This window comes from Rhipicephalus sanguineus, chromosome 7, assembly GCF_013339695.2.
Source record: "Rhipicephalus sanguineus isolate Rsan-2018 chromosome 7, BIME_Rsan_1.4, whole genome shotgun sequence".
NCBI lineage: Eukaryota > Metazoa > Arthropoda > Arachnida > Ixodida > Ixodidae > Rhipicephalus > Rhipicephalus sanguineus.
This window is the reverse complement of record NC_051182.1, coordinates 62,212,752-62,240,674: the sequence shown is the minus strand read 5'-3', so window position 1 is coordinate 62,240,674 and position 27,923 is coordinate 62,212,752. Positions and strand designations below refer to the sequence as shown.

The window sequence follows — 27,923 nt, the reverse complement described above, 5'->3', positions numbered from 1 at the left end:
AACAGTCACAGCTACTCCTTAAAGTGTAGCGCCAGATTCCCCTTGAGTAGTTAGTGTAAGGCACTGTTGGGTTACAAGCAAGGGTGCTAAAAAGGGCGAAGAGAGGTCATATCTTCACGAAGGCTTGCGAACAATGCCGTAAAATGCTGCGCAGTGTGCTGGAGCGGCCCACACCCTCGGGTGCCTCGATTCCAGCGCCGCCGCTTCAAGGCGGACACATCGAGGCGCCCTGGCGTGTACGGATGCTGTGAGCGTCCCCCTTTACTACGGGGCGGTGACATGTGGGGCACCAGGCTCGACAAAAAAGAGCAAGCTTTTCTTTTCTTCTTTAAGCTGGCGTAATGCCTTCTCCACTACGATGAAATCAATCTTACTATAGAGAAAAACAAATTCACAGCCCACTTCTCTGCCTCTTACGGCAGATTGTCCTTGCTTTTCCCACTAATCACTTTGTACTTTCTCTCTAGCTTTCTGCCACCAATACTCTAACCGTCTTTTCCTTATTTCTTACACGGGCTTGTTCAGCTTTCCATAGTTGTTCCTAAAACACAAGGCTTCATGTAGGCTCGTGCCCAAACGTGCACCTGGGCGTATATCTCCATATTCAATCAGAACAGGCTTCATCGTTTCCTTATCTTCCCCACAGCATGTGCATTGTTCTTCTTCTTTGCTGAATCTCGCTTTATAATAACGCGTTCTAACGCAACCGGACCTCACTTCATACAGTAAAGCGAAGTCGCTTTACTGTTTGCAGCACTTAGAAAAGCCACACAGCTTTACTAAGTGCTGCCTGGCGGCGGCTGTATCCGCGACCGTGTCTATTCGAAACTTCTGCATTTCAAACCGTGTATATTTGAGAATTCTGAAGTTGAGACTATGAAAGCATAAATACTGTTTATTTCGTTTCATGAATTCCTCTACACTTCACGCCGGCTTTCAGTAGGCGGAGGCTCGGCGGGATGCGTGCTAGCCAATCGCCTGTCGGCCGACCCAACAAGAACGGTGCTGTTGATCGAGGCCGGAGGAATGGAGAACGCTTTCGCGCAGGTTCCGCTGTTCGCGCAGGTTCCGCTGTTCGCGCCGCTGCTCATCGAGGACAGGTTCGACTGGAAATACTTGCCTGAGCCACAGGAGCACGCCTGCCTTTCTATGAAGGATCAGGTGAGTATGGGAGCTCGCTACAATCACTGGCACGTGATCGGTTCTCCCCTTACGACACCTATTCCACCAACTTCTGTAGCGCTCCGCTAGTGAATACGCAGGGTGTTACCAATAAAACAAATTCGGCAGATCCCATGCCTTGTCGGAATCGGCTTCATGCGAAGCAGTGAGCGAGTAGTTGTCTATGCTGCATTTTTTATTACTTTGAGCCGATCGTTACGAGGTGGATCGACGCCTTTTAGTAAGAGTAGTAGTTGTGTGCACATCGTGGCCTTACCAGGAATGCCGACTACACTGGCGTTTAAAGGGTATCTTATGGTCTGGCGTAACCTGAACCCCCACACACGTCAGTATTATCGAAACGAAGTGCACTTTACGGTGCGATGATATGTGTTGTTTCCATCGCGAGCACGAGCGAGGCGACAGAAGAGGACAAACAAGTACCAGTGAGCACGAGAGAAAAACGGGGACATAGAACTACCAGCAGGGTCTTAATGGCCTCACTCAGTGTCAAATAAAGCCCTTTTTTAATCACCTCGACGGTATCGAGTTCTTCAACGGCTTCTCGACGCCATATCCCAAACATTTGGTGCCGAAGCCCGGGATAGACCTACCGACGGCTACGAGTTGGCCGGATGAAGTGGACAAGCTCAAGGCGAAGCGGACTTCACGACGATCTTTGAACAGCCGGATCATCAAGGAGGCAAGTGCCCTACTTCGCAACGACTCCGCAGCGCATGAGCAGCTCGATTCCATCTACGAGAGGCTCAAAACGAACAACGATGAGTTGAACAAAATCAACAACGAATTAGAGAGCGTCGTCACGGACGAGGACTTCCAATCCAAGTACGAAACAATTTTAGAGTATGAAGACAACGCGACGCGCATTCTCGCCGAACTCATAAGCCGTCGGAACCGCATTTCAAGCACACCAGCAGAAGAGGGATCGGGGTCGGGGCCGGCTACCAATGTGATCGCTACACCATCAGAGAGGACGGGAGCCAAGCTGCCGAAGCTCACGATCGCGCCCTTTTCTGGAGATGTGTGTAAATGAACGGAGTTCTGGGAGCAGTTTCTCCAGATTGTCCACAACAACGTCACCCTGACCACGACGGAGAAATTCCACTATCTGCGACAGTTTTTATAAGGAGACGGTGCCTCAGCGGTGGCCGGTCTTCCAATGACTGAAGCATGCTATAAGGACGCTGTAGACCTACTACAGAAGCGCTTCGGGGACAAGACCCGCCAAGAGCAGGAATACTTTGCAAGATTGCGTCAGCTGACTCCTGTTCGAGCATCTGTTGATACAAGAACCCTCCGACAACTCTACGACCACGTGCTCGTGAACATCCGAGGGCTGGAGTCACTGGGTGTGCAGCGGTCTTTATTTTCGTCGATGCTCTGCGACGTCATACTTAAGGCATTACCCCGAGACGTCGTGGTCCTGTATCACCGTGCCTCACAAGCTGAGAATGATGCCGCGGACAACGCAGGGCTGGACGGTCTCCTGAAGCTCCTTTCGGTCGAACTAGAGAGTTTCGAAAAAAACGACTATAAGGATAGCAGCGGACGAGACAGCGGGGCTCAACATGTGGCGACCCAGCCAGCCCGTAGTCGGCCTTGGAAGTAGCCTACGTCATCTGTTCTCCATACGAAATCGACTCGTGATTATCAGCACTACAACGAGATGTGTGCGTTCTGTTCATCCAAGCAGCACTTCATGGAAGCGTGTCCTACCGGCATGTCCCTGACGCAAAAGAAGCAAGTGCTGTCGAGTGACAAAAGGTGCTTCCGATGTACCACGAAAGGCCACAGGGCACGCGACTGCAAGCGGAGGATCTCGTGTTCGAAGTGCAAAGGCCGACATGCCTCGAGCATGTGTGACCCAGACAGGATTCCACAGGACTCGCACCAAGCCGCCCGGACTGACCGTGCAAGTGCGACAGTTTGCTCATCACTAGGGAGACGACGGCGAAGCAGCGATGGATACAATGCGTGCGTCTTCCTCCAAACGTTCCGAGCCTGGGCGGTAAGCGATCACAACTGCCGCTACGTGCGAGGTGTATTGACGGTGGCAGTCAGCGTACCTTTGTCACCCAGGAGTTGTCACGACACTTGGGTTTAAAATGCCTCGGATCCATAAACATGGCTTTCAACACCTTCGCCAGTGCCTCAAACCAAGCGGCCGAAAATCGACGAATAGTGGAGCTTCGCTTACGAAGTCAGTTTTCTGACATGGAGGTTTCGCTAAGTGCCATTGAGATTCCGCACATCTGCCAAGACATCGACGAAACAAGAATGGAAGTCTCATTCGTCGCTTCTTTTAAGAAATTGGGAAGGGACGTAGCCGATGAACTCGCACACGCATCAGTGATCACACAAAATGGAATCAGCGTGCTGATCGGCTCCGATCAAATGTGGAGAGTCCTGACCGGTGAAGTCCTACGGTGTGAGGACAATGATTCACTGATTGCCATGAACTCCAAGCTTGGTTGGACGTTTCAAGGACGTACTACCTTCTTGACATCACAGTGTGCCACAGCGAGAATGATGGTTTGCGCCTTGAAGACTCAAGTAGTCGAGTCAGATGAGTTTCTGCGGACGTTCTGGGAACTGGAGCACCTTGGCATATCCGACTCAGTTGAAAGACCTAATGAAGTCAGCAAGGTCATGCAAAACTTCGAAAGCACCATAACATACTGCGACGGAAGGTATGAAGTGGCGCTACCTTGGAAGGGGGGATGCGAGGTTTCCGACAACAAGCAAGTTGCTGTGACAAGGCTCCATAAGCTGCTTACTCGTCTAGCGAAGCAAAAGGGATTATTACAGACATACGACGACACCATACGCGAGTACGTGCGAGCGGGACACGCCGAAATTGTTGATGACGTTCCTCCGGAGCCAGACAAGTTGTACTACATGCCACACAAGGAAGTCATCAGAGAGCAGGCGTTGACTACGAAAGTACGGGTGGTTTTCGACGCATCATCTCATGACAAGGGATGCAAGTCTCTCAATGAGTGCCTTGAAAAGGGAGACAACATCCACCAAGACCTTGGGAAGATACTTCTGCGTTTCAGGACACATCCTATAGCGGTAATCGCTGACATAGAGGAAGCATTCCTACAAATACCCATACGGAAAGAAGACAGAGACGCTTTTCGGTTCCTGTGGTTTGCCGAAGGTGACTTAATGGGTAGTCAGCTCCAAGAATGGAGGATGACTCGTGTACCCTTTGGAGCTACATGCAGCCCATTCCTCCTCACGGCGACCATCCTTCACCATGTGAGGAGAACGCAAGGTGTCAAAGAGAAAACAGCAAGAAGACTGGCCGAGTCCTTTTACGTAGGTGACCTGGTTACTGGCGCCGACACGGAAGACGAAGCTGAAAAATTTTGTCGTGGAGCGCAACAAATCATGAAAGCAGCGGGAATGGTCCTACGCAAATGGACCACAAACTCACCTAACCTAATGGTTGCACTGGAACGACAGAAGGAGTCTGCCAGTCAAGAACTGGTAGTGCTTCATGAGCAATCTGTTAAAGTTCTTGGCGTTGCTTGGAATCCCGTTAAGGACGAGTTCAGTTTCTCGGTCGACCGAATGCTAGACTTTATGAAAGAGAAACTTGACACTAAACGGTTCGTCTTACAGGCGACGTCAAGAATATTTGACCCACTCGGAATGGTTGGACCGTACACCATTGCCATACGGATACTATTCCAAAAACTGTGGACTCGTGGAATAAGCTGGGATGACCAACTACCTGATGACCTGCGAGACGAATGGCAAAACCTAGTACGGCAGCTTCCACAACTGCAGGAAATATCGATTCCTCGCTATCTGGGCGGAAGGAGGAAGTTGCCAAGTGAAATGCATCTGCATGTCTTCTGCGACGCCAGCCCAGCAGCGTACGGAGCCGTAATATACGCCGTTACTACCATGGCCGAACGACCCATCTTGCTGATCTCCAAGGCACGTGTGGCACCTATTAAGAAACCGACGCTACCACGCCTGGAGCTTTTGGGTGCACTGGTTGGCTCTAGACTGCTGACATACGCGAGCAGTGCACTAAACGACATTCATATTGAGTACACTATGTGGGCCGACTCCACGATTGTACTGTCATGGATACGAGGAGACTGCACGAGGTGGAAGCAATTCGTTGCTAATCGTATCACGGACATCAAGTGCAGAACAGAACCATCCCGATGGAGATATTGCCCAGGATTGGAGAATCCGTCTTATTTACTAACGATAGGTGTGACGTTAGACAAAGTTAGATCCAGCTCAGTGTGGTGGCATGGTCTTGACTGGCTGCACGGTTCAGTCGAGAAGTGGCCTCTCCAACCTATCATTTCACCGGACATGGATGAAGCTGCCAGAAGCGAGATAGCAGCTGTTCAAGTAGTGACGGCAACGGAGAGACTTATTCCAGTTATAAACATTGAGCGTTTCAGCAAGCTTCAGCACTTGCTGCGAATCACAGCTTGGGTGTTTCGATTTACAGACCGCTGCCGACACAAAACAGAAGAAACTAGCCACCTGACTGCGACAGAAGTCCTGCGGGCCGAGCACTACTGGGTTAAACACGTCCAAAACCAAGAATTTCATGCAGAAGTGAACTGCCTAACACGCGGACGGACACTGGAACACACGTCTTGCATTGCTAACCTTCGCCCGTTTATAGATGCTGACGGAATTCTCAGAGTCGGTGGACGCTTGTCGCTCCTGAAGTCACCGCTAACAGTCAAGCATCCAATACTTCTCCCAGCAAAGCATCATTACTGCAGTCTGGTTGTCATCAGAGCACATCAGCAAGTCCTACACAACGGTGTACGAGAGACGCTCACCCAGCTCAGAGAGCACTACTGGATTTGTCGCGGGCGTGTCTTGGTGAAAAAAGTTGTACGCAGTTGCAACGTGTGCAAACGATTCGCCGCCAGACCAGGAAGTGCTCCAACTGCGCTTTTACCAAGTCACCGGATAGAGCCAACAAACCCTTTCGAGGTTGTTGGTGTAGATTTCGCAGGCCCGCTCCTAGCACGCACGCAAGACGGCGACGCAAAGTGCTACGTAGCACTTTTCACCTGTGCTGTTTCGCGAGCAATTCACCTTGAGCTCGTCTCCAACATGACAGCTGAAACATTCATATTATGCTTGCGACGGTCTGTCAGCCGGAGGGGACTGCCCCGCGTTATCTATTCGGACAACGCGAGGACCTTTCAAAAGACGTCAGCGGATTTAAAGCGCCTATGTCACATCTCCAAAGAAGAGGACATCGCGAACCATCTCACCGTCAACGGCATTCTCTGGAAGTTTATAGTGCCCAATGCACCATGGTGGGGTGGATGGTGGGAACGACTGATAAGATCGGTGAAGACTTCGCTGCGTAAGATTCTCGGCAGAGCCTGCCTCAACATTGAAGGAATTATGACAGTGCTGACACAATTCGAAGCAGTAATCAACTCTAGGCCTCTAACCTTTGTCGAGACAGACGAAGCGGAACCGTGCACTTTGACTCCAACCGATCTACTGCTCGCACGTCGACTAACTCCTATGCCATATGACACGGTCGACGTTGACGCCAACTCGAGACGATCGGATGTCATTCGTCGACATGCCTACAGAAGGCTTCTAACCGAGAATTTTTGGAAGCGATGGCGGAAAGAATATTTGCTGCAGCTCAGGTCTGCACATTTGGCAGGCAATCAACGAGCCACGGACTTAAAGGAAGGTGACATCGTTATCGTACATTCCGAGGCGTCACCTAGACAACTATGGAAACTTGCAAGAATCCTTCAGGTTTTTAGAAGTTCAGATGGGCATGTCCGTTCGTGCAAGGTTAAACAGCAAGGAGGTCTGATTGTGACAAGGCCCATACAAAAGTTATACCCGCTGGAACTCTGTAATTAACTTCATTTGCGCGGCCGGGAATGTTGTTTCCTTCGCGAGCACCAGCGAGCCGACTGAAGAGGACAAAGTACCAGTGAGCACGAGAGAAAAACGGGGACATAGAACTACTAGCAGGGTCTTAATGACCTCACTCAGTGTCAAATAAAGCCCTCTTTTAATCACCTCGACGGTATCGAGTTCTTCAACGGCTTCTCGACGCCGTATCCCAAACAATGTGAATATCATACGTAACTTTCGTTAGCCTATTCCTCCGAAGTCGAGCAACGCTTGAATATAGTTGCTGATTCATAGCGATAAAAAAGTAATGCTTATTAGACATCTATAAAAGCGGAGCTAAACTGGAACCACAATTGAAGCTAACTCGGCATGACGCGTGTATCACAGGGGTACATAGGTAATGTTTATTGCTTTGTTATAAAATTAGACAGGTAGCCAGCATTGCAACCACAGTTGACGTTGCACCGATATTAAGCCGGCATGGAGTCTTTTTTCAAAGCAGTTGCTCGACCTGGCGTGGCTCTGCGGTAGAACAACTGATTGCCACGCAGAGCGCTTGGGTTGAATTCTTGCTGGGATCCTGATTTTCATTCTTCGCATTAATCGGGTCAATGCTGACGTCGGTTTTCTTTACACTCTCGCATTTAAATTGCCAATGGCTGTTCTTGCCGTTCCTGGGAAGATATTAACTATCAGCCACGTGTCTGTAGGAAAGGGTTTGACGACGTACCGACAGGATTTTTATGTAATTCATGTCATGACCAGACCATATTTGTCAAGCCCTCCTACGCTCCGACACCAATTTTGGTTTACCCCAAGCTAAGGAGACGATCACGAGAGCACCGAGACGTGGGCGGATAGATAGATAGATAGATAGATAGATAGATAGATAGATAGATAGATAGATAGATAGATAGATAGATAGATAGATAGATAGATAGATAGATAGATAGATAGATAGATAGATAGATAGATAGATAGATAGATAGATAGATAGATAGATAGAAATGCACAAAGTGCTTTGGGATTGCTAAGAAATGCTTCGCATCTAAAAAGCACCATGCATTAAAACAAGTAAGCATAGGCGCTACGCGTCTCCACTTAGCGCAGTATTGTTCTGAGCCCATATAGAGCACGTCAGAATATTTTTCCAATCCGCAAAGCTTGGCAACTAACGAAGATTGGTTAACTTTTAAATAGTAACTCCTAAGAAAAATCTGAAATACCGAAGTTGTAGCGTTTGTTCACAAACAGTGTTTTTCAATCCATGGTAAGACAACTCCCCTGCTTAATTTTTTTCGCGGCCTTTATTAAAAGCGCGCGAATTTTTAAAAAGTAACACGGGACTGCCACCTACCACGCGGCACTTTTTTAGTGCCCTAAAATGTAAGTTGAACGAATTATCAAAGGCTCATTCGCGTGCGTAAATCTATTGAACAGGCTGTCGGTGACTGCGATGGACGTTAATCCAGGGGGAGGAAACTCCCTATACTTCCCATGGGACACGCTCTCGCATGCTGATACGCTGCGGCAGCGCCGCCTCCACCACTGGCGGCTGCTGGGTATCTGCTAGAAATAGTTCACAAACAAAACATTTCTTTCATGACGTCACTGGTGAGGTCAGCAAATAGTGGGAAAGGGCATGAAACCGATAGGAGGAGGGTCGTCGAGGAAGCCCTCCTTTCCCACTTCACTTGCAAGCGGAATGTGTTCGTGCTATCTGTAAGTCCGCTTGCCGCTTGGGCGACGCGGCCATTTGATAAATATAGTTAACTATCTTTTTAATTTTGATCGTGCGTTGTGAAGTCGACAAAATAAAGCCGATCGGTTTCTCAATAAGCATAGGCGTGCGCACAGGGGAGGCAGGGGGGCGGCCGTCCCCCCTAATCACATAAGAGGGGGGCGCGAAATCTGCCCTGTACATTGACCCGTCTAGTCACCTAAGAGGGGGGGGGGCGCATAATCTGTCCCATACATTGGCTTAGTAGGGCGGGGGGATGCTGCAATGAAACTTTGCCCCCCCCCCCTAATGGGGAACCCTGCGCACGCCTATGTCAATAAGACAAAACTTGATCAAGACAAGTAAAATTGAAATCTTTTTGTAGAATCATATCTTTTGTACTAAAAACAGAGACATACAGGTAGTGTGAAAGTGTCAGTCTGCTAATAATTCAAAACTGAAATACGCGCATAATGAGCAAACATTGAACCCAGAATATCCGAACCAATGCGAAAATTATTAACAATCACGAGCAGGCCACGTTGTACTTGACTCAACCACGTCTGTTATGACAGCGAACATATTTTTCCGCAGAACTTACTACCAAACAAGTTTAGGGCAAGATGGAGGCTTGAAGCGATGAGAAATCGTTGAACAGGGCATGTCGCTGGAGGCAATGCTTCGACAAGTTGACTTGTCTTCGTCAGGTCAACAGCCTTGACGAACAAAAGACCACTTGACGAAACGTTGGCCTCAGCGACATTCCCTGTTGAACGATTTCTCAAAGCATCAGTGAGTCCATTACATGTATTTCAGTGACAGTATTAGGAGTAAAGGCCCACAAAGTTTCACACTGGCTACATGCATTTCCATGAACAGGAAGGAGCCTATAATTGCTTAATATCGTTTAACTACATGTCCTAAAGTAAAAGATGAACAAACTGTGTCGCCAAACCAACACGCATTAAAGCCTTTCATTAAACGTATTTTGCTGGCAATAGGTAGGCTGTCGTGATAACAAATTACTCTAGCGACACTAGGCTTATCTCAGTCTATTCAGGTTTGCAGATAACTGGATTCACTAATGTACTCATGCAGAATGAATACCTGCTCAAATATAGGACCCAAATACTTGTGCTCACCCGTTGTCACTAGGCAACCTGAAAAGCCTTCGCGGAACTGGAAATCCGTGGGTTAACACACCACAGAGCCGCGCAAGACATGTGATGCCCCGATTTAGCCATCTTCGTGCAATAGTTGGTTGACCTCCTCGACGTGGCTCCCTGCGGCTTCCGTTCTCTGCACGCCCTATCAAATGTCATATCTTTGCCGTATTCATACTTGGTAGGTGAACCGAGCGAGATAACCGAGCGCGATCCGGCTTGTGATATCGCGGAGCGAAGGGCGAGCGGAGGCAAAAGCTACGAACAGAAGTCGACCAGTTCCAGCGCTTCACCCGACTTAAAATTGACGAAATAAGAAATAAGAAAAGAAAAAATGAACAAAGGAAGAGTTCTTTACAGCTCAATGAATTTTTTTTTTGTAAAATCTCGTGAAAGACAGTAAATGTGAACATCCATATCAACCTCATTTCGTTCAACCAGATCTTAGGATGCGCGGCAACAGCTAGAGGCGCGTATGTTCCTTGAAACCGAAACTGGCGCTCAGTTTCCGAGGCCTGGTTAAGCGACAAAGGGAGCGTACCCTTTCAACAACAAGAAATAAATTCTTCAACGAATAAGCGGCGGCGTCGAAGCAAATGCCACATGAGACCGTAGGCCGCACTTGGTGCAGCATAGGCCATTTTTCTGTCCTTTGTACACCAATGAAGAAACGTAATGTGACGGAGGACCGAGATAAAAGATTCACTCACACTTGGCGGCTGCTCTTTCGTAGTTTCGTTTTTTTTAGACGGTACACCCCTGCCATCACTTAGCGTCCATTGCACTCATCGATAGCCTGCTCAATAGACCTTCGTGCGGAGCAGCCTTTCGTAACTCGTTCAACTTACATTTGAGGGCGAATTTTTTAAATTCGCGTGCTTTAAAGAAAGGCCGGAAATAATTAAGCAGGGGAATTATCTAACCGTTGTTTGAAAAGTTCGATGTTTCTGAACAAGCGCTGCAACTCTTGTATTGAAGATTTTTCTGTCGAGTTACTATTTAAAACGTTCATTCAGCAATGTTTTTTAATTGCGGAGTTTTGTGTATTGGCAAAAATATTCTGACGGGTTTTATATGCCTCAGAGCAATACTGCGCTAATTGGAGACGCGTAGTGTGTATGCTTAATTTTTTTAATACTCGGTGCTTTTTATCAGAAACACAATGTATATACACAGCAAGATCGTGGTTTTCGGCATGGGGTGCAAAAACTTATCGTATAACAATGTGGGTGCAACATGCCAGTGAATAAGTACGAACCCAGCACAGCAGGAGATCTGAACGTAGTTTAATAAAAGGTGCCCCCAACTAATTCCCGATCCTCAAGGAAGTTCATAAATGTTATTTTTATATCCAGCGGTTACCATTTCTTGTTCTTTGTGTTCATGTTTTTTTTTTTCGCTGACACCTTCCACCTTCATATGATGTACCAACGAAGCATGCAGCGTGACTAAGATATGTCTCAACGCTAAAGTTATATCGCCACGCATTTGTGACAGTGCGGTATTCAGCAGTCTAACGCTCGAACTCTCGACTGGGCGAACTTGTGCCCGGTAAAGCAAGTAACACTCACCGTACAATGATAGCGGCCAGCGAAGTCGTCTCCCGTCCGAATCTGCGCATATTAAGCGTCACCAACTCACGTATAAATCACGCTACATTTCAGCACACTCGCTGGATTTCCAACCCCCCGCGGTAGTCTAGTGGTTATGGTGCTCGACTGCTGACGCGCTGGTCGCGGGATCGAATCCCAGACGCGGCGGCCCCATTTTCGATGGAGGTGAAAATGCTTGAGGCCCGTCTGCTTAGATTTAGGTACACGTTAAAGAACCCCAGGGTTTCAAAATTTCCCGAGCCCTCCAGTAAGGCGCCTCTCATAACCATATCGTGGTTTTGGGACGTTACCTGCAACAATTATTATTATATTGCTGAATCTCGCCACCGTACCAGATTAGCCCCCATCGTTTGCGTGGTGCACGCAGAGTAAACTAAGATGCTCCAGAAATGCCCGATACATTCAGGGGCAGGTTGAGCCTAACGATGTCACGCGCAGCAGCTTCAGCCGGTGAAACCTAGTCATGGGGCAAAATAAAAGAACAAGCGCAGCGTCGATATGCGACACTCGGACGCTTGCATTTCAGAGGAGACTGAACAAAAAATGCTGCCCTAATGAGTTCTTGCTTAGACCCTGGTGTAGTTCTAAATCGGGCGCTAAATTGTGCGCTATTAGATGCGAAGTATCTTAAGGCGGAGCTCAATCCGGTGGTGGTGGTGTGGGCGTGACCACCCTTACTGCGCATGCGCATACCCTCTCCACACACCTCCTCTCCACTCACACTCTCCCCTTCTCCTGTCCACTTTCCCTCTCCCCATCCCCTCTCCCATACCCCTTCCCACTCTTCGTCTGAAACGCGGGCTAGACATGCCGAAATTCTCTCCTGCGCAACGCCGCGATGAGCTCGATCGCATGCGCGTCCCCTCCCCTTCTCTCTCCTCTCCTACGCTGCCCCCCTCTCGCCCGCCTGTCGACCGCGTTCCCCGCTCGCCCTGTGAGAATTAACGGCCAGGCTAGATGGAAGATACGACGCGCGTAGCGTCCCTCTTCGCGTTCCACGACGCGAGGTCGGTAGCATGCCCAACGAACGCCAACGGAACGCGATCGTGCAAGTGCTCCGGCTTCGCATCGCCTCATGGTCCCCTTTAGCGGGAGATGGTGTAATTTTTATCGTTCTTGTGTACGTCTTCGTGTAGTTCTTTTATTCTGCGCCTAATGGCAGCTCCACTACCGTGAAGCCTGAGAAAGCGCGTAGCACGGGAAACCCAGAGATTCTCTTGGCGATCGCGCGCTTGGGGAGGCGGTGGCGCCCTCTCTTTCGCGGTGCGGGTATCCGCCGGATGGTTCAGAAGCTTGTTCGCAATTTCAGGCGAAATATTGCGATTAATTATTAGTTATTTCTTTAGTGATATCATTCTGGGCCTTCTCATTTTATATTGCACTGATTTTGAGCATCTTTAGCCTTGCTTTAGGCCTGTATTCACTGTTGGGACCACTGCGTGACCATGTGGCATGAGACAGTCGACGGACGACAAGCCGGGCCTCTAATGCAAGTATCTTACGCACGTAAGATACTTGCTTGCTTCCGCAGGTTGTGCGTTGAAGAACGCTGTGTGGCTAAAAAATGTTTAGCGGCCAACCATGGCGTGCATCCTTCTCGATACGTGTTTGACTGCTCGAACCGCCCCTATGGCTTATCTGCTAAGGTGTCGTGCTACGAAGCTAACCAGCGCGGATTCTATTCCCGGCCTCAGGGGCCACATTTCGATAGCACTGAAATGTAGAGAAATGCCTTTGTACCCGCATTTAGGTGCCTGTCAGGAACCGCACAAGGCGATAATTAATCCGGGGTACCCCACTAAGGAACATCTCACAGTCATATCGTATGTTTGGCACGTAGAAGACCAGAACTCGTTACGTTGCTGTTAGGCAAATGCTTCGGGCTGCACTAGCCCTCAATGAGCACCCACTACGGCATGGGTCGTAAAAATTATTTTCGAATATCGACAAAACAAGTGATCCTACCACAGTTGTAGAAATCCGTCACTGTAACAACCAACTCTGCATGAACTACTCTGGTGATGAGAACTGTTATTCTGTGCCAGGGGCCTAGCGGAGGTTCAAGCCCCCCCCCCCCCGAATTTTTTTTCAATTACGCATGTGTATATGCACACGCATACATACAAACGCAAGCACGACGATACGTAAAGTACGGTTGAACCCCCCCCCCCTCTCACAATAAAACATCTGGCTGCGCTCCTGTTCTGTGGTGTGAACGGTATTGTTTGCGTCTATGTAAAGGTTTCCTTTCGCTATTTGCATGCGTTTCTTTCCAATGCCGCCGTTTTTCTTCGTCATTGTCAGGTAGTGAATAGCATATTTGTACTCGTTAACTGTCCTACCTCCCCTTCATTAATTTCTACCAGCAAGATAACACCCAGAACTTAACTTGGTAATAGGGATGTTCGAATAGTTAGTTTTAGAACCTAATCAAATACGAATCGAATAGGGGATATTCAAAATGTATAGCGCCATCTGTCGACGAGCCCAAAAGCTCAATCGGCCATGCTTTGTTGGCCGTGAAAACAAAACCAGTCGCATACCGCAGTCTTTCATATGCTAGCTACCGGTTTTTCATCTTCGTTCTGCGATGACTTCCCAATGCTTCGTGCGCTGTTCTGGCAACGAGAGAGCTCTAACAGTGCCCGAAACAATGTAACGCTAATTTCAATCGAATTTGTCAGTTTCGGGAATTAAGAAAAAGAAAGTACCGACGCGAACATGTTTCGTCAACGAGATGGGCACTGTGCTTTGGTTGGGAAATTAGCGGCGCGAGTAGAAGCGCTCTTCAACTTCAGTTCTTATTTATCCGTGCAGTTTAGTTGCTCGCCTGCAACATAAGCTAGGCTTGGTGAACAACATTACGATACAGGTCTTTTAGAACAGACGGCCGACGCCGCACGCGCACGAGAAAGCGTGATTGGTCAACATTAGCTTGTCGGTGTTGCAGATCGACGAAAGCAATGATTTACGTGTACAAACGTATGTAAGAAGTGCCACAGACGCTGCTGCGTGCGTCTGCGGAAAGTCAGTGCCGCCACGCGAGGCTCGATCGGCGCAAAGATCCCAAGAGGCCTTTCTTGGCAAGCTTCGCAAGGCAGTGTGCGCCGAAGCACATAGTGCGCATGTCGCGTCTTCTCTTCGCTTTGCACCCCCTTGTCACCCCCTTTTACTTTTCGTTTGCCTTGTTGGGTAAGCGTGCGCTGCGCACACGCAGCTAAGAGTAAGAGAGGCGTACAATAGATGGAGGAGTTTGTTCGGTATATCTTTATGTAGATCATTGCACTCGTCATTCCGCTGAACGTGGCCCCTCGTTTGCACGGTAATGCAACGCTGCTGTGGGATGCTAAAGCAAAGAGCGCAGTATTTTGAATAGATATGTCAACGAACGCACACGTACAGCGTTGAAGAAGACAAGAACAATAATAAATCTACAGAATACAACCACAAGGCATTAGGAACTAGAGCACTGCACGGGCCGATTTTTCCCGCCCGAGCCTGACCCGGCCCGAAAACGCCCCGCTCCGGCCCTCCCGAGCCCGGCCCGGTGTTCTTAAATGTGGCCCCTACCAGGCCTGGGCCCGAAAGGTTTGGACCCGGGCCGGCCCGGTCCGTTCCAGCTAGTTATGCATAAAGGAGGCACTGTCCAACCTTCGGTCATTGTGAAGATACCTGCCGCGCACAAGATATTTTCTAGAAATTGTTTTAGGAACTTCTTTCAGTGTCACGACTTTCACTGGTACTGTGTATACATTCGGTTAAAGGGACACTACACAGCAAAACGATTTTTCTCGCAATAATAAAGTGGTCTTCCACGATACCAAAAACACCACGCTTGCTGCGAGAAGACGCAAAATAAGCGAGAAAACGCGTAAAAAGAAAATACAGGTGGCGACGCCACCTTTGAATTCCCGCACCATTTGCCGTGACGTCGCATATTTTTGACGGCGCCTGCTTGGGCCTACGTAGCTTCTAATCGGTTAAATCGAAGTACATTGTCCTCTGAGGGTGCCAGAGACTTGACATAACGAGTTTGTGGAAATTTCGTCGAGCCAGTGGCGCCAAAATACGTTAAATGCTCTTTGAAATCCTTTATGTCACGAATTACAAAGTTCGGCGCGAAATTTAAAAATGAAACTTTTAACTTGGTTTTCTCCTATAATAATAAACCTATTGTGGTGAAACTACACAAGCGTTCTCCGAGCACACTTTATCAATCTAAACCAATTCATTGTTTCTCTTTAGTGTCCCTTTAACCCTTTCAGTCCCAACTTATTTATTTTCCCCGCAGTGGCGTCTGCGGAAGCAGGCGTTTGGTGTGTAGCGACACCACGGACCCGAGCTAACGGGGGGGTTTCGACCCCCTCCCACGCCTAACCGTGCGTGGCTTTGCCGTGTCCGGGGAAAAGGGGATCCTGGGGGTTGAGCCGACGCCGGGTGATTGGACCTCTAGGGCCCCCCGGCAGAGGCAACACACCCCTTTGGCCCCGGCTTCACGTAGACGGCACCCCTGGGCTGACCCACCCAGGGGAAATCGGCAGTCGCCTTTTCCTGTCTCTCTCTCCCCTCATCTTCGTCTTTCTCTCTCACTTTAATCTTTCCTGTCCTCTCCTCTCTTCTATTTACTTCCACTTTTCCTGGCGGCAAGGGTTAACCTTGTGTGTGTGCCCTCTCTTGGGCACATTATATTTGGTTATAGTGGCTGTGTACAGCTGGCGTTGGCATGCCTTATATAAACATAAGTGCTGTCGCGTCCCCATGTTGGGCTCCATGGTGGGCGGCTGGCATGGCTGCCGAAAATACACTTATCTTATGGCCTCCACTTCCTTTCCCAGACTCAATGATCGTCCTCGCACAAAGAGGGGACGCACCGAAGATACAGCTAACCTATTCTTAAAGCCAAATGAAATTTTCCCGCGATTCCACGTCATCCATTGTGAAACACTCGATAAGAATGCCAGAGCAATCTCTCCCTTCGTTGTGTCAAAATGCCTTACTGAAACTTTGGGCCATGGTTACCAGGCAACTAGAATGGCTAGCGGAGACCTTCTCCTTGAAGTTCAAAGCAAAACCCAATACGAAAAACTGTCTAAACTTGTTTCATTGGGAAACACACCTGTCTCAATTACCCAGCATCGTTTTCTCAACAGCTCGCGAGGTGTGGTATCAGATCAAGACCTTCTCGACCTGACAGAAGCGGAACTCCTCGAGGGCTGGAGTGAACAACATGTGATAAATGTCCAGCGGATCAAAATCAGGCGCGATGACAAAGAAATCTTGACAAAGCACCTAATCCTCACATTTGGCACAAGCACCCTACCAGAACATGTCGCAACAGGATACTTGAAACTTAAGGTCAGACCCTACATCCCCAACCCGCGCCGTTGCTTTATGTGCCAGCGTTTCGGCCACGGCTCTCAGAGTTGCCGTGGCCGCCAAACCTGTGCCAAGTGCAGTTCACACGAACACCCTGCTGACAACTGTATCGAAACCCCACACTGCGCAAACTGCGACGGTGGGCACCCCGCCTACTCTCGCACATGTCCTTCGTGGAAAAAGGAAAAGGAAATAATCACACTCAAGGTCACAGAAAACATATCTTTTAGGGAGGCGCGCAAACGCCTTTCTTTTGCACAGGGTCATTCGTACGCGGATGTGGCACGCACGGGGGCAGTGCCACAAAAGTTCGCGGCGGCCGCGCGTACCACGCACAGTGGACGGGCGTTAGCGCCATCCGCCCCCACAGCGGAAGCAGCCCATGCTGCTCCGCAACCAAAGGGCACGCAGGCCTCTGGATCTGCAGGCCCAGGGCCTTCTGCTCAGGCAGAAAGCCTCAAATCTCTGACACCCGTGCGAGTAAGCCGCGAGCGGGCATCCAGCGCCTCTGCCGAGGCGATGGAAACAACGGCAAGCCCAACGGCGTCTCAAGCGCCGAAGGAACGGCGTAGCTCCTTGGAGCGCGCCAAAAAAGAAAAAGCCCGCATCACAGGGCCTGGAAAGGGCTCTGTGACTTAAGGCAATAGTTCTTCCAGTACACACAGCACTAACTTACACCCAAAATGAACACACAAATTATACAATGGAACGTTAGAGGTCTTCTAAGAAACTTTGACGATATCCAAGAGTTGCTACACGAACACTCACCAAAAGTGCTGTGTGTACAAGAAACACACTTAAAATCCAAGAACACGAACTTTCTACGCCAATATGTCATATTCCGAAAGGACCGGGATGATGCTGTGGCGTCATCTGGTGGCGTAGCCGTTATAGTTAATGAAGGAGTAGCATGCACACGTTTACCACTACAAACGTCCCTCGAGGCAGCGGCTGTTCGAGCGGTTCTTTTGAACAAACTCGTCACCATATGCTCTATCTACATACCTCCACACTACCACCTTCAGAAACATGAATTCCAATCACTAATAGATGAACTTCCAGAACCGTATCTGGTACTTGGGGACTTTAATGCACATAGCTGTCTATGGGGTGACTCTCGCTGCGATGCGCGAGGTCGTCTTATTGAACATTTCCTTTTCTCTTCCGACGCATGTCTTCTGAATAAAAAAATTGGCAGCGTATCTGCGTGCTTCGCTGCAAATGTCGTCTAAAGACGATAGAAGAGGCGCTGCGTGAGATATGGACGCCATCTGGCAATACGTTGGGAAACATGAGTGCTGTGTTGCGGGCTGGTAGTCCCGGCACAGCGGCAGGCGAAGACCGGCGGTGACCAACGCGACCGGTGGGGGCACCGGCCAGCCCGAACACGCTGTTTGGCGCGATGCGCCGAAGGAGAAGAAACGTCCGCACTCAACGAGTGCTCTCCACAAACTCTCTTATTTACACGTCGCCTGGGTAAAACAGGAATGCCAGAGCAGCGCCCCCTGTCATTCGTACAATGCAATACTGAACCGAAACCGAAACACAACATGAGCTTGTGCAAGGGGCACGGAGGAAGACAAGTTTCAGCGCAGTCGCATTTTCAGCGCACCTTAAGAAACTAGGGTTGTAACATGGTAGGACGAGTAGGGCCAGAAGGACCGCCACGACGAAAACCTGCCTCCTCAGTCGTATTCGCCTGGAACGTTGGTGTGGCTTCGCGTTCTCTCCTCCGCTACTGGCCTTTCAACAAAGCTACTGCATAAGTACGAAGGCCCCTACCGCGTCCTACGTCAAGCATCCCCAGTTAACTATATTATTGAGCCTGTTCACTCATCTACGGACCGCCGTCGTCGCGGCCGCGAGACTGTTCACGTCGATCGACTGAAGCCGCATTATGACCCACCAGTTGTACCTGTTCCTTAGGTCGCCAGGATGGCTGCTTTTCCGCGGGGGAGTGATTTGTAACATGGTATGGCGCAGACAAGAACGCCTGCGAAAGAAGAAGACGAAGACGGTTGTTGTTGGCGCTCGCGCTTGCTCGGCTTGGACCGCTGATCGCTTCAGCTGTGGCAATCTTTTAGTAAACGCGTTACTGTCTCAACGTTAAACGCATACCATCAAGGTCTTTAAAATTGCGTATCTATGTATTTTCTATTAAAGGAACACACTACCTAATACTTACCTAATGATGTTACGCCTCAGATATGCGTAATATTTACTTTTTGATCGACAACGTTCACAAGTATGAACAGCCGTACCAGTTCAAGATGGGTGGGCGGTAAGCAAGTGGTTCAACTTTGGCTGGTTGGCTGAATCGGGTGACGTGCCAACAAACAGAAGGACAGAAAGACAGACCAAAATTTCTGCGTTTAAGTTCCCCAAGAAAGACTATCGTCTTTAAAAGAGCCAACATAAAAGGGCCTCGCCAACATAAAAGAGCCTCGCCAACAATACCTACTCAGCCATAGACCTCAGCATCACATCTCCATCACTTCTACCCCTCCTGAAATAAAAAGTCATTAATAATCCTTACGGAAGTGATCACTTTCCTGTAGTTCTCAGCACACCAATAGTAAATGAATGTCCTCCACAGGTTCCCAAATGGCAAATTGACAAAGCAGATTGGGAACATTTTCGTAAAGTGGCTCTCCTAAGTTGGAACGACATGTGTGCTTTAAGCATGGATGAAGCTGTAGAATATTTTACTGCTTTTTTGATTGATGCTGCAACTAAGTGTATACCACAAACAAGTGGACTGCCCGGCAAAAGACGTGTGCCGTGGTGGAACACTGAGTGCCGAAACGCGCGCAAAAAACAAAACAAGGCATGGAGGCTGCTTCGGGACTCCCCGACAGCTGAGAATCTGGACAGTTTTAAGAACATAAAGTCCCAAGGCAGGAGAACGCGCCGACAGGCAAGAAGGGAAAGTTGGCAGAAGTTTTTATCGGGTATCAATTCATATACACAGGAGGCTAAAGTCTGGAACATGGTTAGTAGGGTAGCAGGCAGACAAGCACATTCACTTCCTCTAGTTAACACACAAGGCGACAGCTTGGAAGACCAGGCAAACTTCCTCGGTGCACACTTCGAACAGGTGTCGAGCTCGTCGCACTATACTGAAGCCTTCCAACGATACAAAACAAGAATCGAAAGACAGAAACTAGAGCGCAAATCCACAAATAACGAAGCATTCTGCATAGCTGAGCTACAAGCATCGCTTAATTGCTGCAATAATTCCGCCCCAGGCTCCGACCGTGTTGTATATGAAATGTTGAAACACCTGCCGTCTGAAACCCAAAAAACCCTCCTTTCCTTGTATAATGCTGTTTGGCTTTCCGGCGAGATCCCCTCTGCCTGGAAAGAAGCTATTATTATTCCTATTTTAAAACAGGGCAAGGACCCATCCTCAGTTTCCAATTACAGGCCTATAGCTCTAACAAGCTGTCTGTGCAAGGTTTTCGAAAAGATGATAAACAGGCGACTCCTACACTTCCTTGAAACGAACTGTCTACTTGACCCATACCAATGCGGGTTTCGAGAAGGTAGATCCACAACTGACCACCTCCTACGTATCGAGGCACAAATCCGTGATGCTTTCGTCCACAAACAATTCTTTCTATCTGTGTTCCTCGATATGGAAAAGGCCTATGATACCACATGGCGCTTTGGCATACTCCGAGACATCTCACATTTAGGTATACGAGGTGGGATGTTCACCATAATCGATAGTTACTTGTCCAATCGGACATTCCGTGTTCGAGTGGGCAATGTTTTGTCCCGAGTATTTGTCCAAGAGACAGGAGTTCCGCTAGGTGGTGTATTGAGCTGTACACTTTTTATTATCAAAATGAACTCGCTGCGACTGTACATCCCGCGTAACATGTTCTATTCTACGTACGTCGATGATGTGCAGATTGGCTCTAAGTCTTGTAATCTTGCTATGTGTGAGCGGCAGGTTCAGCTTGGTTTGAACAAGGTTTCTAAATGGGCAGAGGAAAACGGTTTCCGACTAAATCCACAGAAAAGCACGTGCATCTTATTCTCCAGAAAGAGAGGCACTCACCCCGATCCAGACATCAACCTGTATGGTCAACGTCTGTCGGTAAATACAGAACATAAATTCCTAGGGCTAATCTTAGACACGAAGCTTACCTTTATACCACATATCAAGTACATCAAAAACAAATGCATAAAAACTATGAATGTTCTGAAAGTATTGTCACGCACTACCTGGGGAAGTGACAGAAAGTGCCTGATGAATCTCTATAGAAGCCTCATACGCACGCGCCTAGATTACGGGGCGATAACCTATCACTCTGCGACACCAAGCGCCTTGAAGATGCTTGACCCTGTCCATCATCTAGGCATTCGCCTTTCTACGGGTGCTTTTCGTACTAGCCCCGTAGAAAGCCTTTACGTTGAATCAAACGAGTGGTCGTTACACCTCCAGAGGTCCTACCTATCTTTTGTATATTTCCTCAAGGTGAACGCGAACAACGAACACCCGTTACACTCTACTATAAATGATTTGTCCAGTTCTGTCCTGTTTGAAAACCGTCCTGCCATGAGAAAGCCCTACGCACTTCGTGTGAGGGGCCTATCTGAAGAAATGGGTGTGCCACTTCTTGAACACCGTCTGGTGGCTCCCGCTGCATACCCCCCACCGTGGCAGTGGACACTCGTAGACTGCGATATATCATTCATGGAAGTTACTAAGCACGCGCCTGCTGCACATATCCGTACACACTTCCTTGAACTCCAGCACAAGTACACTTTCCTAGAATTTTTTACCGATGCCCCGAAGTCTCACACTTCTGTGTCCTACCCAGCGGTTGGCCCATCTTTTTCAGATGTAGGCGTTCTGCACCCCAATACAAGTATTTTTACAGCTGAAGCATACGCGATATTTGCGGCCATCAAACATATTAAAGAAAATAAACTACAAAGTGCAGTGATATACACTGATTCGCTAAGCGTAGTGAAAGCTCTGAAAAATCTTAAAAAGCACAAGAACCCTGTCCTAGTCTCGGTTTACACAACTCTATGCACGGTCTACGCACTCAAACAGCATGTCGTAGTGTGCTGGGTGCCAGGGCACCGCGAAATAAGAGGAAACGTCTTGGCGGACCAGCTAGCTGCTTCTGCCCACGAAAATGCTACCGCCGATACATCCATAGCTGTCCCTGCACTCGACCTAAAACCCCTCATTAAAAGAAAGGTCCGAGATCACTGGCAGCGGTCGTGGGACACGCAAACACAAAATAAACTTCATCTTATCAAGCCACATATCGCGTATTGGCCGTCAGTAACACAGTCACGCCGCACAGAAGTAACACTTACCAGGATAAGAATAGGACACACACACAGTACACACTCACACCTTCTATCTGGTGGTGATCCACCCATGTGTGAGAGATGTGGTGAAACACTAACCGTAATTCACATTTTAATACAGTGTAAGGAACTAGAAACGCTTAGAAAACGACACTTCCTACTACCCTACCGGCAACAATTACCACTACACCCATCAATGTTTGTCGGTAGGGAAGCCGTTTTTAAACATCAGTCACTGTTCGCGTTTTTTAAAGACGTCGATAGTTTTCACGTCATATACCCAGGGAATCCGCAGCACGACCTCTGAAAAGAGGTTGTTGCTACGGTAGCTATACTGGAGAAAGCATCTGCCTCCCTGCCTTTGATCTCGAAGGCCTTGAGGAGGCATTCGTGCTCCCACCATATCACTATTTTACCATCATGACCACTTGCCATTCATTCTCCATGCCCATGCTTCACGTCGCTCTCATGATTTTATTACATATATATTTTACCCGCCTTTAGCGCGAGGAATTATAGGCCCCTATACAGCCAGGTAACATGACCATTGTTCAGTTTCGTTATCATGTCTTGGCGCTCTTTGGCCATCAAATGGCCCTTGCACCAATAAGCACCATATATCATCAACTTATTTATTTTAAATGTAAGCACCCGGTTTTTAAATTTTGAGATGTGCATGGTCATGGTAGTCCAAAAAAATGAAAAAAAATCTTTGCTCGCAGTTTTCAATGAAGAACAATTAATGTCCAAATAATTTAAATAATAATTATTATTTAATAATATTTCCATTATTTTTACTCGATTTATTACTTAAACAGTTATTTAGGTGGGATAGCATAATGCCCAGCAGTGAACATTTCAATTTTCGGCACAAAACTAAAATAAATGCCCTATCTCTGCATGCTGAAAAAAGCTGTCTCAGCGAAATGCATGAACAGCTTGACCGCTTCTGTAATTTCTTTGTTCACACGTGACCTCGCTTTGTTGTATCTACCAGGTTGGCACCATATGTAGAGGAGATGCTAAATGTGAGCTCTTAAAGGAGAACCAACGCTTTATCTTTACCAGGTGCTTGTTGAATGACCTTAAAAACTGATGATTCCAATTGGAGTAACTGGGCCTGAAAGGGTTAATTACGCCTGTAACACTCGTGCGAAATAAATGCAGGGCAATGTAAAATATAATTGGAGTCATAGCTGGCTGTTTCATGTACGCACGCAGTGCTAACCACGCAATCTTACATCTGCGATGACGTTCGGCAGAATGGAGTGAGTATACGTGATTGTGGGAGCTATGTGCGGTAATTCTAGCATATGCCATGTCTGATGTCAACGTAGATGGCGTCCGCGCGCGTTGGTGTCGTTCGGGCGTTCGTACTCGCATGTGTTTAACTGAGTATTTAAGGATGGGTTACGTTTGTAAAACACGCGGTCAGTAACCGCTCACGGCGTGCCCCTGACTGCCAGAGGATGGGCTTGGTTGTCGGAATATGCCGGGGCTTATTCTGAAAGCAAATTTTGAAGCGATTTGTGAGACAGAAGTGGTTTCATTCGTGCATAGCCAGTGCCTAAACGAAACGAGGTCCCCTCCATCTTTTACGTGCAAAATTGTTTTCGTTGCGAAGTTATTTAAAACGAAACACTGGTGTCAGACTTGTGCATAGTAACGGAGTATTGAATAAAGGGTGGTTTAAATAAAATAAATCAGTCTCTGTGTGTGTGTTGGTTATTCCCAGAATCCCGGATCGCTTCTCTAGCCTCACCACTCCAGTTGTGAGCCACACTCGGGAAAACGAGTGTCGCTATGGTCTGGCGCCTCACCACTAATGGGAAAATCAACAACGGCGTTCGCCCTGTGAAAAGAGTCGCACCGCATCTTGCCCTTAAACTGCACGAAAAATAGCTCCTGAGATATTAATGACTCACAAGTCGCGTTGACCAGTCTACGGAGTCACGAAGGCGGAAACAGGCGCGGCGGGCATACGAACGTAGCTGCATACTCGAAATGTTTCCCTAGATACAAACGCGCACATCTTATATACACTAATCTAGGCAGTTTACCGTTGCTTTCCTTACACGGTACCCATGAACGAGTTTCACTCACTATAATGGTGGAAACTTAGGCGTTTCTCGAAATTACGTGTAGCATACCGATGGAGCAAAATTGTAGACGTCTTGTACTGTGCAATTTCTGTGCACGCCAATGCACTCCAGGTGGTTTAAATTACCGGGAGCCCTCAACGACGGCGTCTCATATAGCCTGGGTCGCTTCGGGAAGTTAAACCCCACAAAAGAACAAAAATAAAGCCAAACAACGTACACACGCAATTATACAGATACGTATGAGACCCGGGCCTAATACGGGCCTGGCTCAGGCCCGACCCGAGCCCGGCCCGGGCCCGATCCAACAATCCCTTACTCGGCCCGGCCCGCGGGCCGGGCCGGGCCCGTGCAGTGCTCTATTATAAACAACCAGCGTGCAGTAAGAAAACATTACTCGAGCCGCTCTGTTTTTCTACATTTAAAAACGTTATCTGTATTTTTGTTTGGTTTGTGGCACACCGCTCATGCGCATGTCTGTCTTGCTCATTTCGAAAAAACTAACACGCTATTGCGAAGGGTGTAGAGATACCTGTGGCTAAAGAAATGAGCCAATGAAAGCGTCACAGCATTGCGCAGGTCGCGAAGCAACAACGTGTTGCGGATAACTGACTATTGTTTATGACGCGGGCGTATATTCGCAGTCGGGAATGCAGTGGAGCTGTATTGTAGTGCAACGTTATCTTAGAACTTTGACAGGCAGTACACCTCTCTGCAACGAACACTTTTTTTGAATGCCACTAGAGATAAGCAGTTAGACTTTACGAAGCGGTCCACCTCTTGCAGCTGCCGTCCGGATGAGTTTTTAAGGGCGCAGAACTCCGATATTGTGTTCTGGCCAATTTGTGGCGGCACAGTGCGGTCCGCTGACTGTTCAGCGCTGGATGACGAAGGATACGGCCGCATTTTAACGCGATAGCGTTAGAGAGCTCGTGTCGCAGAAATTCCGGTGTCGGCGTCGGCACCGTTGTTTGTGAGCGAAAAATCATCCGTGAGCGCAAAATCGAGAAAGTAGCAAATAAAATAAACGATAAAATCTTCGGTCCCAATGAGGATTGAACCCGGGCCGTTCGCGTGGAAAGCAGGTGTCTTACCACAAAGCCAAGATGTTACTTGCAGCCGCTTCCGAAAAAACACTACATAAATGTTATGTAGTGAAAGGAGTCTCAACGCATTTTGTTCGGCAGGTGTCACGACGAAAACGAGCCCATACGGCGATTTGCAGGCGCATTCGCGAGGCCATCAAACTACGTCGAAAAACGCCGGGATAGTGCAGCCATCGCCGCTAAATACACACACGAACTTTCAAACAGCTCTAAAAATGGACAACTATGTCCATCTAGCGGAAAACATATCAAGCCAACGCAGCAAACGCTAGATAATGTGCTGCCATCTGTGAGGCATTGTGAGAAATGTGTCTCGACTTTCATGGCATCCGAGAGGGCGGGCGCGCGGCGTATATCTTGGAGGCCATGCGACTCTTGCTCTAGATCGAAAGCCTGTAAAATTCGCGCGCGTGCGTGCGTGTCTGTGTGTAACAATACACATTAATAACTATGCACTTAGTGGTTGAAGTGCGCACTGGAGGCCGCATTTCACTATCGCGTTCAACTCTTAAAGGCGAAGCTTAAGGGTCCCCCAATTTTTTTCTTGATTCGAAAGCCCCGCCAACGACTGCGGCTCAGCTGCTCCGTGTCCTCACGTTGTGGAGACGCTAGCAGACAATTACGCGACTGCGCGCAACAAAAAATGTCGGACGCACCCAGTGTTGCCGGAGCACCAAGCATTATGAATATCTCCTATAGCAATAACGCCGAATCGAATACTAATATAAATCAAATAGTTTTTGAACAGCTAGGCAACAAATTTTCAGGCAGAGCTAGAAGGGTTATGTAGCTCTTCTAAAAAAAAGCCCATGAATTCGATAACATTTTATTTGAAGTAAACATTCACAAGCTTTATCAAATGACGGTTACAGTTACTTTTAACCGACAAAAGGTACCACAATTATGTAAACTGACGCAAGCTCGTGTGAGCGCCCGCATGTTCCATCGCTGAGCGGCCTGGCTAATCACTGGCGCCACTTTCAGTGCCGTTTCGACACCTGAAGGCCAGGCCCAAGCGAGGGCCACGCGCTTCTCTCGCTGCCGCCTCTAGCGTGGGCGGTCACGTCTCGCCGCGTTCCACGATGTTCTAATAAACGCCTTATTCTTCTGTTCCTTGCGCTTCAGCCCTCATGTGCAGTCCTCACTAGTATAAAACAGTAACTTGAGCCTTATTAATAAGCACTAACAGACAATAATGCCAAGGAAAGTATAGGGGATGTTCTTAGTAGTAAACGTAATGTAAATGTGAAGAAAGAAAAGTGGACGAAAAGATAACTTGCCGCGGGCAGGGACCGAACCTGCGACCTTCTAAGAACGCTTCCGATGCTCTACCAACTGAGCTACCGCGGCGGCCATCCGTTTTCGAATATTCGCACACCTCTACCTTAAAAGCTTAGTGCCGAGTGTTACACTTGGAGAACTACCGATGTGGAACAATATAGAAAAAGAGCAGGTTGATTTTTATGCGTTATTATTTTTCATGATGGTTAATGACGGTAATTACCTGGAATTAGTTGTGACAGGTTCAAATGATTCGAGCGTCAAGCCTTGTGTTCAGTTCAGTCGCATTTAGGTCAGGGCGGAAGAGCGTTGCATTTAGCTCAAATTAAAAAATGCTTGTAGGTGAAATAGAATCTGTTCCTTATTACACATACAACTGCACGATTTATATACGCCTCAATCGCGGAGTCGTAATTAGCGGCTTGGTATGTTTTATGAAACAAATTATCAGTTACCTCACTGGTGTAAAATGTATAAAATGTTTTCACATTCCAAGCCTCTCAAATTTGAGATTTAGGCTGATAGCATATATATGTTGTAATTTGGTTGAGCAATCGTTACTTCGTTTCGCACCAAGATTACGTGTGCCAATAGAAGTAGCTATGTTGTTGACACGAAGCGGGTGGGCCTTCAAAAATAAGCAGTGAGTCTTTCGTTGAAAAACCGACTTCATCAATGCGCATGTGTTGTCTTGTGAGGAGTTTGTGTTTGAATGTTTTTACCTAGCTGGAGTTTTTCTAAAGGAATTGCGACCCGCCTTCTGACAATTCAGCTGTAAGGATCCATTGTGTACAGTGATACATTTATTTTTTCGATAGACAGCGTTGAAGTTTCAGACACTAAAATCATTTGTATGAATTTCAAATTGCATTGTAATTTGTTCCCCGAGAAAACGCCTCGCTGTATATGTCTACTCTGTATTTCCAGAGGTGTCCGTGGGCACGCGGAAAAGCCTTGGGAGGCTCGAGCGCCATAAACTTCATGTTTTATGTTCGCGGGAACCGGCGCGACTACGACATTTGGAGGGACGAGTTCGGAGCGTACGGTTGGTCCTACGACGACGTGTTGCCGCACTTCAAGAACATTGAAACATCGAGAGTTCCAGGCCATGAAGGTGAGTTTCATTGTGCGCTGATTATCACGATACATATTAAGCG

At 48.1% G+C, this 27,923-nt stretch overlaps 1 protein-coding gene across 1 annotated transcript in view; it reads left to right on the top strand.

The window, feature by feature from the left end:
- The window catches only part of LOC119398719 (glucose dehydrogenase [FAD, quinone]-like), a 65,854-nt gene that overhangs the window by 3,434 nt on the left and 34,497 nt on the right, over window positions 1–27,923 (top strand). Inside the window, exons 2-4 of the mRNA XM_049417408.1 lie at window positions 941–1,161; window positions 1,760–2,203; window positions 27,694–27,880. Coding sequence (XP_049273365.1) covers window positions 941–1,161; window positions 1,760–2,203; window positions 27,694–27,880 — 852 coding nt within the window. The remainder of the gene's footprint in view (window positions 1–940; window positions 1,162–1,759; window positions 2,204–27,693; window positions 27,881–27,923) is intronic.